The 10,688-nt window shown below is 47.5% G+C and overlaps 1 protein-coding gene and 1 pseudogene across 1 annotated transcript in view; one reads left to right on the top strand and one right to left on the bottom strand.

The window, feature by feature from the left end:
• Positions 1-713: 713 nt before the first annotated feature.
• LOC142440737 (programmed cell death protein 6 pseudogene) lies at positions 714-1,365 on the bottom strand (annotated as a pseudogene).
• A 4,848-nt stretch (positions 1,366-6,213) lies between these two features.
• Positions 6,214-10,688, top strand: part of ADAMTS12 (ADAM metallopeptidase with thrombospondin type 1 motif 12) — a 369,301-nt gene continuing 364,826 nt past the window's right edge. The window contains exon 1 of the mRNA XM_075540912.1: positions 6,214-6,578. Within this exon, the coding sequence (XP_075397027.1) occupies positions 6,452-6,578 (127 nt within the window). The 5' untranslated portion in view covers positions 6,214-6,451. The remainder of the gene's footprint in view (positions 6,579-10,688) is intronic.

Genomic DNA, 10,688 nt, shown 5'->3' with positions numbered 1-10,688 from the left:
AATAGTCATATCTCGGTAGTTTCCTTCAACTGGGAACAGTGCCTCAGTTAACCTTTGATCTTCGCGGTGGTTCGTTTTGTTAGCGACAGGCCAACTATTTTGTAGAATCTCTTTCAGTTTGATTGGTCTGATGTTCCTTCCCTCGTTATTAGATTCAGATTTTGTAACTTTGGCTACCACTGTGATGAGGCTGTGTTTTGCTCATTGAATCCTCTCACATTGCACTTGGATCTGATTTTTCCACATTAGGTGATTTTGTTTATTTTGATAACTTGGTTAAGGTGATGTCTGCTGGGCTTCCTACTCTAAAGCATTCTTTTTTGCCTTTATAATGATAAATATTTGGGCGAGATATGCTTTTGAACTGGCAAATTTCTGACTCCTCCTCCACCATCTGAATTTATTCATTTATCTATTTGTTTGCATATGGATGAATAGATTTTTACTAGCACAATTCATTTCTTGCATAAACCTTTCTGAATGTAGTGATGGGGGCCCTTTATGCTGTCTCTTTTTTCCCCTGTACCAAGCTTTATTGTTGACATTCCACATTCAAATGACTCCAATCCACTTTAAAAAATTAGGCACCTGCAAAGCTTCGGTGCGGGTCCCTTGTGAGCTACAACCCCAGGGCTGCCGGCAGCGCCTGTCTGCCCACCTGCCCGGCTGCCCGGATCGTCCTGATCCAGCCGAACCTGTCCTCGGGCAGCCAGGTCAGACGCTCACCAGTGGGCTGGGTTAGGTGCTGTGCTCCTCGGGGGAGAAAGAAATTTGGCATGTCTGTCTTCGTCGGCCAACCCTGCGGCGAGGAGGCCAGGGTCATATGATGCTGAAGACCATGGACAGGTACTGCTCGTAGGACACCTGGATCCAGCCATCCTGGTCCGTGTCATAGCGTCGGAATATGTCTGTCAGCCTCTGCAGGACGATGCAGCCCTGGATGAAGTCGTCGAAGGCAATCTGGCCCCGGCCCTGTCTGTCGAACTTCCGAATGAGGATGTCATGGAACTGGTCTGAGAGGCGGTACCCTAAGAGTGCCTGCTTGAGCTCGTTCTTGTCGATCATGCCCGAGTTGTCCCGGTCGTAGGTGCGGAAGACGTTCTGCCAGTCCGTGATGTACTTCCAGACGCCCGTGAACTCACTGAAGTTCACGCCGGCCTTGTTCTCTCGGTCGAACATGGATATGATTGACCTAACGGTCACTGGATTAAATGGTGTCCATGTCCCGTTGGAGAGCGCCTGCTGGAGCTCGTTGTCCAAGATCACGCCGCTCCGGTCCTTGTCGACCCTCTGGAAGACGTTCCACAGGAAGCTCTGGTCCGGCAGCGGGGCGCCCGAGCCGGGGCGGTAGGGGTAGGAGGCCATGGGCCCAGCGGCAGGGTGGACGTGCAGACGAGGGCCAGAGGGCACCGTCTCTTGTCTCTTGACAAGCCCCATCTTTCTTCGAGCAGCTCTTTATTTTTCTTAAAGCCACAGGATGTTTTAGGCTAGTCCTGTACTTTCCAAACGCCAGCCCTGGGGTCAGCCTTTCTTTAAAGAGTCCTTTACTGGTTCGATTCCATGAGTTGCTCTGGGGCATAAAGGTGAGTATGTCAGCTCCCAAAAAGATTTATAGTCTCAGAAACCCAAGGGGACAGCTTCACTCCTTCCTCCAGCGTCACTATGATTAAGGATCAACTCGATGCAATGGGTTGGTTGGCTGGCTTTCATTTTTAGAGGTGAAGGATATTTAGAATCCAAGAATCTGAATGTTAAGTGTGCTTATTGTTTTTGGAGTATCATTGCTTTCATGTACATTTCCACTGGGCCATCTGGAATGCCACTTCATCAGATATGGCAGTATAGCTAAATCCCTCTGAGGCTCAGGTTGTGATCTCTATGTGATGTTGATACAACAGAAAGGAGCCTCAGAGGAGTTCTGCTGCTTGCCCATGGTAATATAATAAGAAGACTTTGAATAGCTCTTCCTAACTCTATAGGAACCCTGATGGTGCTGTTGATTAGGTGTGAGGCTGGTAACTGCAAGGGCAGCAGTTTAAACCCACCAGCTTCTGAGAGGGAGATAGACGAGGCTCTCCGCTCCTATAAAGATTTACAGTCTCAGAAACTCTATATTGGATCACTCTAAGTCAAAATTGACTCAATGGCAGTGGGTAAGGCTATATTCTATTATAAACACCAATAGTCTTAAATAAACGATTACTTTCTATTATACTTAAATTTTGTGTCAGTTTGCCTGGATTCGCAGTGGTTTGGCAGTTGAGACCTGGTAACCCCCCGTGCTGTGACCTGACTCAATGTTATCAACTCCATAATGAGATTTGCTATGAGTAGTCCCCTTTCTCAAGTCATAGCCCTGATGCAATTGGAAGGGAATTTCTTTCAGGAGCGAGGCCTGTGGGGAAACTATATATATATATAGTTACTTTTAGGACTAAAGTAAGCCTAACCCAAGCCATAGTTGTGTTTATTTTTAAGCAAAAGGGAAGAAATTTATTGGAGCCCAAAAGGGAAACCCTAGAGGGGCCCAGTATGCCCTGCTGTGTAGGCATGCCCAGCAAAGGGTCGACACCATTCACCATACCCCTAGGTCCCAGAGGCAAGCCATAGTAATTTTAGTGACTTCATATGACTCTGAAAGTTGGACATTGAGTAAGGAAGACTAAAGAATTGATGCATTTGAATTATGGTGCTGATGAAGAATATTGAAAGTGTCATGAACTTCCAAAATAAACAAATCTGTCTTCAAAGAAGTACAGCCAGAATGCGCCTTAGATGCAAGATGGAGAGGTTTTGTCTTACGTACCCACCATTGCTAAATCAATTCTGATGCATTGGGAAGAGCAGAACTGCGCTTTAGGGTTTCAGAGACTTAAATTTTTCTGAGAACTGACAGCTTCATATTTCACCTGGGGAGTGCTGGTCTATGTGACAGTGGACTCGTACCTCAAACAAACAAACAAACAAACAAAATCCCCCTCAAACCATTCAGTCAAGGCTGACTCATAGTGGTGCTACAGGACAGGGTAGAACTGCCCTTGTGAATCTCTGAGACTGTAACTGTTTATAGGAGTGGAAAGCCCAGTCTTTCTCCTGCAGCGTGGCTAGTGGTTTCAAATCTGGGTGAAGGAGTCACAAGAATGTTTGAGTACTGTGATTTAAGGAAGGTTTGAGATCCACCGTGGGTAGTTTTGAAGATGAGAGTGGGCCATGCACCAAGAACTATAAGCAGCCATTAGATGTTGGTATAGTCAAAATTAAATGACTCCTAGAGGCTCTATAAAGAACCAGCACAGCTGACACCTTGATTTTAGCCCGGCGAGACTCATGTCGGACCTGTGACCATCAGAATGGTGATTATTTGTTACAGCAGAGTAATAGACAACTGACACCTCCTCTGCGGACAGTCTCAATGTGTAACGCGTGTAGTAGAACCCGACTGCATCAGTAAACAACATAATCGGATTTCGACAGGAAAAGTCGAGAAAGTTTTGCATCAGAGCTCAAATACGAAAGATCGGAATCCCGCCGTCGCACGTGATCTTTGTAAGCAAAAGTAGTTCCTGTTTTGGTTACTCAACGTTAGTTGACCTTGTGAGTACGCAGTTGTTTAAACCTTTTTTGGCTGTGTTCCAAGTGTTTGCTCTAATTTTCTTAGTTTTTGTGGCTTTTTGTACTTTTTTTAGATAAAAAAACAAGGGTCCTAAGAGAGAGTTTTTTGAAAAGAATCATCATGAAAGAAGAACTGGTTAACCGTATTATTGATATTGTTGATGATAATTTGGTAAACCCCTTATGAAAACTGTTAAGGAAATGCCACAACAGACCACCTTAGACAGATCTTTCTTTCTTTCTTTCATTTATTCATTCATTCATTCATTCTTTCTTTCTTTTTCTCTCTCTCTCTTTCTTTCTTCTTCTTCTTTTTTTTTTTTTAAACATTTTATTAGGGGCTCATACAACACTTATCACAATCCATACATAGACATACATCAATTGTATAAAGCACATCTGTACATATTTTGCCCTAATCATTTTCTTTTTTTTTTTCTTCTTTTACATTTTATTAGGGACTCCAACAACTCTTACCACAATCCATACATATACATACATCAATTGTACAAAGCACACCCATACACTCCCTGTCCCAATCACTCTCAAGGCATTTGCTCTTCACCTAAGCCCGTTCTTCTTTTTTTTTTTTAGAGAAAGCCAGCCAGCTCCTGTGAAAAGAGGCAGAGAAGGGAAAAACTTTCCAATGACTCTCTCTTCATGCCTCCTCACCACATCCATGTCCACAGATCCAGATCCTCATCAATCTCAAGGTATGGGCCATACTGTAGCTGTTAAAAACTTTTTTAATGTTGTGTTTCTTATTTAAATTATATTTTTTAACTCTGAACTTACTTACTTTGACATTCCCATGTAATGTTTTGTATAAAAAGGCAAGGCTAGTGTAAAAACTTGGTGGTAGAGAACGGATTAATCCGTTTTCAGTTATTTCTTATGGGATAAACTGATCCGGAACTCCACTGCATTGCATCTCAACGCTCTTTCTAGAATGGCTTAGCGTTGAGCTCCAGGGTTCTACTGTATTCCAATTTGAAGATCATTAGACAACCCATTCTAGGCCTGTAAGGACCACTCACCCTGGAGCCATGTGGTTGACTTTGTTTCCCCATCCCTGTGCAGGCTGGGTGGGCTGACATACTGAACTCCTGCTGCGTGCAGTGCACGTGATTGGATGAATGCCAGAGAATACTATACCTCGGGGACAAATTTGTCCCGAGTGGAGTAAGGAGATATTCCTACAATGCCCAATCCCCATTGGTGTGGTTCTTAGAAGAAGTAGAACTTCTTGACTTCAGTATTGTAGTGGACTCTCAGAATGCTAGTGGACTCCCAGAATGCCTTGGAAAGTCCTTGGTTTGTGGCATTTTCTTAGTGAGTCACAGGGAGACCCTCGAATGGAAGCTCCTTCCATAGGCCACTCTGAATTAAGGTGAACAGGATAAATAGCCAGATAGCTTCTGGGGCGACTTACTTCCTCCACGCTCCACTTTCCTTTGGGATGGGATGGGCGGACTAGGAAAGACGGTGTTATACGATTAGAAACACCTCCGGGAGACTTGCCAACTCAGAGCAGGGGCAGCGACCCACAATCATCTGGCCTGGTCACTCCGTTTTGCAGAGAATGGGATCTGCCCTGGGTCACCCCAGCTGATAGCCTGCTCCCGCACATCATGCGTGGTAAAGCAGAGGCAGTGACAGGGAACGGACGGCCCGCAAGGAGATGGAGTGAGTGACACTGTGGCTGCCACATCGCTAAAGCATGGGGCCGATGAGTTGGGAGGATGGCCCAGGACCGAGCAGTGCTTCCTTCTGCTGTGCAGACGGTCCCTATGGGTCGGAACCCATTCCATGGCACCGGCCATACCAGCTGATTAAAAATCAAACTCACTTCCATCTCGCCCATTTCAACTCATATGACCCTACGGGACAAAGTAAAACTGCCCCTGTGAGTTTCCGAAACTGTGACTTTCCATGGGAAGTAGCTCGATCGCAGCCCTACTCGTAACCACTTGGTCACCAGGGTTCCTCTAACCCCAACTGTCCTCCAAGGCGCAGCTGGTGGGTGAGTTCGAACTGCTGACCTGTGTTTAGCAATCCAACGAATAAACCACTACATCAACCAGCGCTCAATACACCACCAGGGCTAGCGGATCAGCTGGATTCCCGCCCCGCACCCCCGCCCCCCCTTTGACTTGGCCAAACACACACACACACTCACACCAACAGAGCTATTGGTAACTTGTACTGTTTTCAAAGGGAAGCCCTCGCCCGCCCGGTGGGAGGAAGGAGGAGTCTTGGCCGGCCACGGTGGGGACGGAGAGCATCAGGGGGCAGCACTGAGCTGGGAGGTGGAAGGGAGTGCGGTCCTTGCTCCCCAGTTCAGGGCTCAACTTTGGCCGCTAGTGTTTTGGCTGGGCGAGAGGCTGGCCTGGGATCCCAGTCCAGCCGGCTGCCTGCCTCCGCTCCCCGCGCTGCCCCCGCCCCCGCGGCCCGGGGTGGCTCTCGGGGCGCCCCTATTTGGCCGGCTCGGCCCCAGCTCGGGGCGGGGCTGGAGAGCGCGGGGGTGGGAGTCCGGGGAAGATGCGGTCTGGGCGTGAGGGAGGCAGACAGAGGGGTGGGGACGTGGGGTGGGCTGCGCTCCGACCCATTCCACACCCCTTAGAACGCAGCCACTGTCAGCCCAATCACTCCCCTTGTAGGAGCACGGAGGGGGACAGAGGTACCTAGCCCCTTTCGACTCAGAACTGCACAGGGAGGTGGTGGGCTGCATCTCAGCTGCTTGCTCCCCAGTTCTGGACCATGCACCCCAGTGTCTGTCAGCTGGGCCCCAGGCGAGGACTCAAACTTTTCTAGTTTTCTTCTCCCCCACAACCGAATCATGCCATGTGCCCAGAGGAGCTGGCTTGCAAACTGTCCCCTTCTGGTCCACCTCCTCAACTTCGCGACCCTCGGCTGTGGGCACCAGGCTCAGCTGGGCACGGTCCGCTTCCCGGACAAGAGACAAGGTTAGTGATTTTACTTTATTTGCCTTTCAAAACAGTGGTGGGAAGAAGAGATGTGGAGACTTGGTGCCTCCGCCTTCCCTTCCCCCAACCGCGGCTGACCGCCCTCCTGATTCTGCAAGGCCAGTCCTCTGAGTCCCCAAGGTAGAGGCCTGGGAGAAGCACAGAGTTTCCAGAACTCCCAGCTTTTAAAGAGATTCAGCCTGAAAGGGGCCCTGGCTAACCAGTCTTTGAAAGATCACCTCCCTTCTTTCTCTCAGCCCCTCTCCTTTTGTCTCTTCTTTGAATGGTATACTGTTTCAGATTCTGAAGAAGGAAAAAAAATGATTTTTGATCTCTCTCTCTCATTTTTGAATTCTAACTGACCACTCAGCCATGCAATGTTTCCAGTTACTTTTAAACTTCTGGCCAGGGAAGCCCAAATGTAATTCCGACCTCCCGCGGAGCGAGTTGGGCTGTGTTTTGGTTTCCTGGAAAGATTTAAGGTTGCTTTTTCTTACTTTTTTTAATAAAGCTAACAGAGCCTTGGGGGTGAGGGGTGGGAGGGGCTCCCCTTTCTCTGTCCCACCTTCCTGGTCACACTGGGCAAGCATGCTTCCCTTTGGGAAGGACTTGAAACCTCAGGGTTTGAGAGCACATGGGAAGGGCTGGGATGGGCGATTTATTATCATTATTCTTATTTTTAGCACAAATCATGTTTCCCTTGCCTTTTGTGGGACTTGGAAAGGCCAGATATGGGTTTCCTGCTCGGAACCGCTGGTCCCTCTGAGGAAAACATGGTCCTAGAAACAGTCATGGTCACTTGTCCTGAGTATGGCCTCCTGTCATGCTTGCTTAAGACACCGTGTGTGTGTGTGTGTGTGTGTGTGTGTGTGTGTGTGTGAGCTTATCCAACCACTGCTGACTGCCTTAGGAATACAAGGCCTGACAGCCTTCCCTAGTTTACAAATGAGGACCCTGAGCGTTTATGGGTGGAGTGAGCGAGGCAGCCTGATCCTAGAGTTGGCACTCTCGCACCTGAGGGACACAGTCCCTTAACAATAGCAAACACCAGTTGTAGACTCAGCTTGGGCTGATGGCAATCTATGTGTCTCAGAGTAGAACTATGCGTCCTAGGATTATCAATGGCTAGGTTTTTTTTCTTTTGCTTCCAGAAGTAGATCCCCCAACCTTGGTGTGAAGGCTCTCCCCAGGCCTGTGCGGCAGCCTGCCAGTCTCAGTTGGCGTTGAGTCCACTCTGAGTCGCATGACTCATGTGTGTGAGAGTAGACCTGTGTCCCCAGGCTTTTCAGTGGCTGATATTTTAAAAAGTTGGTTCGCAGGGCTTTCTTTATAGATTCCTCTGAGCGTACTTGTACTGCCAGCGTTTTGGTTAGCAGGCCAGTGGTACTGTAGGAAGCCCCAACCCCAGGCCAGCTCTTCATAAACACACACACACACACACACACACACACACACACACGGTTCATAACCTAGTACCTCCAGTAAAACCAGTAACCTTGTACCAGTAAGTAAGTGCCCAAGTCTTGGGCAATGTCCTCCATGACTTTACGATGCCCCACTGCTTTCCAGCATCAGGCACATGACAAACCTTGCTTAGAATTTCTAAGCAGCTTTTTCTGCCTAGCTTGTAAAACCTTACCCAGTGCTGGAGACAACACATGTGCTCAGGGCTGCAGAAGCTCCAGGAAACAGCTTCCCCCTTTGCTAAACTTGGAAGCTGGGTCCCGCCAGTGCTGGGGGGCTAGATGTCAATCAGCCAGCACCCGCTTGTGTAAACTTCCAGATACAATCCCCCATCCCCCAAGTTTAAAATAGCAGCGTTTGTTGTTCTTTGAAAAAAAAAAAGGTCCCCTGTGAAAAATCTCTCTTTTCTTCCTAGGCAGCTCGAACAAAGCCTGCAAGTACTTCCCAGGCCGTTTGGAGATGATTTCATTCAAAGACACATTCTCCTGGGAGGGCTTTCAGCTCTGCTCTCTCCCCAGCTTCTGTCAGGGAGCTCAGTCCTGTGTGGGCCGGACTCATGGCAGTCTGGCTTTTTCCTCTATGGAAAGTGGGCAGTGATTTCTCTGGTCACCTTTAGTGTTAGGTGAGCAGAGAATTGGCATTAAATCGAGCTCAGAACTTTTTCCAAGTCCATTCCGACTCATCGCAACCCTGTGCAGGGTTTCTGAGACGGTCCATCTTTACAGAAGCAGAGCGCTTCATCCGTCTCCCCCGAGATGGATCCAGGGTTTGAAACCACGGCCTTCGGGTGAGCAGAGCCCGCTTACCCAGAAGTGCCACTAGGGTTCTCTGTTACTTGTTGTTGCGGTGGCTCCGTGCCATTGAGTTGGGTCTGACTCCTGGGGACCCCATGCAGAACCGACTGAAATCCTGCCTCCCTCTGCCGCCTCCTGAACATTGTTGGTGTGTTTGAGCCCTTTGCTGTCCTCATGGGATAAACCCTTCTCCTGGAGTGTCTTCCTCTTTTTCGCCAGTCTTACACTTTACCCAGCATGCAGTTCTCTTTCAAGGCTCCTTGCAGACATGCATGAACACGGAAGGCTATTTATTTATTTTATTTTTTTTATAGTTTTGTTTGTTTAATGAAAATTTCTATTATTTTGTAACAATACTTTTTTGTTTTGCTTTTTAAAAAACATTTTATTAGGGGCTCCTCCAACTCATCCCAATCTGTACATCCATCCATTGTGTCAATCACATTTGTTGCCATCATCATTCTCAAAACATTTGCTTTCTATTTGAGCCCTTAGTGTCAGCTCCTCGTTTTCCCCATCTCTCCCCATCCCCTTCTCTCATGAAGCCTTGATAGTTTATAAATTATTATTGTTTTGTCATATCTTACACTCTCTGACATCTACCTTCACCCACTTTTCTATTGTCTGTCCCCCAGGGAGGGGGTTATATGTAGATCCTTGTAATCTGTTCCCCCTTTCTACCCCACCTTCCCTCCACCCTCCCAGTATTGCCACTCTCACCACTGGTCCTGAGGGGTTCATCTGTCCTTGATTCCCTGTGTTTCCAGTTCCTATCTGTATCAGTAAACATTCTCTGTTCTAGCCAGATTTTTAAGGTAGAATTGGGATCATGATAGTGAGAGGGAGGGGGAGGAAGCATTTAAGAACTAGAGGAAAGTTGTATGTTTCATCATTGCTATACTGCACCCTGACTGGCTCGTCTCCTCTCTGGGACCCTTCTGTAAGGGCATGTCCAGTTGTCTACAGATGGATTGTGGGTCCCAACGCCACACTTCCCCTCATTCTTTTTTTTTTTAAGTTTTCTTTATCCCCCTCATTCTTAATGATATTATTTTTTTTTGTTCTTTGATGCCTGATATCTAATCCTTTCTACACCCTGTGACCACACAGGCTGGTGTGCTTCTTTAATGTGGGCTTTGTTGCTTCTGAGCTAGATGGCCATTTGTTTATCTTCAAACCTTTAAGACCCCAGACGCTATAGCTCTTGATAGCCGGGCACCATCAGCTTTCTTCACATTTGCTTATGTACCCACTTTGTCTTCAGCGATTGTGTCAGGAAGGTGAGCATCATGGGATGTCAGTTTAATAGAACAAATTGTTCTTGCATGGAGGGAGTACTTGAGTGGAGGCCCAACATGTAGCTTTATAAAAGAGAATTTTCTGAGCACACTTCCTTTTAGTTCACTCAGGAGCGAAATGGAGACATTATTGCTCGGTGCCAGAATTCTTACCAACCCAGGTGAGCATCCCAGGCTCATTTTCTGGACAAAGCACTTCTTGCATCAATCACTGGTAACTGAATTGACACAGCGGCTACAACGAGGGGCTTACACATGACATCAATGGTGAGAATGGTGCAGTTTTTGTTCTGTTGTATATAGGGTCACTATGAGTTGAACCTGATTCAAGGACACCTAACAACAACAACAATAGCCACGTCTTGTGCAGCCACCACTTGTCTGCAGTAGTGGTTTGCATGTTGTTATGATGAAGACAGGTTTCAATGAGTTTCCAGACTATGACAGACTAGGAAGAAAGGCTTGGAAATCTACTTTTGAAAATCAGCCAATGAGAACCCGCTGAATTACAATAGTCTGTGACCAATCATGGAAGGAGCAGCTCTAGGCAGTGT

The sequence above is a fragment of the Tenrec ecaudatus genome, chromosome 2 (genome assembly GCF_050624435.1).
Source record: "Tenrec ecaudatus isolate mTenEca1 chromosome 2, mTenEca1.hap1, whole genome shotgun sequence".
Classification (NCBI taxonomy): domain Eukaryota; kingdom Metazoa; phylum Chordata; class Mammalia; order Afrosoricida; family Tenrecidae; genus Tenrec; species Tenrec ecaudatus.
The sequence above is the reverse complement of the archived record's forward strand: the minus strand, read 5'-3'. Positions and strand labels throughout refer to the sequence as shown.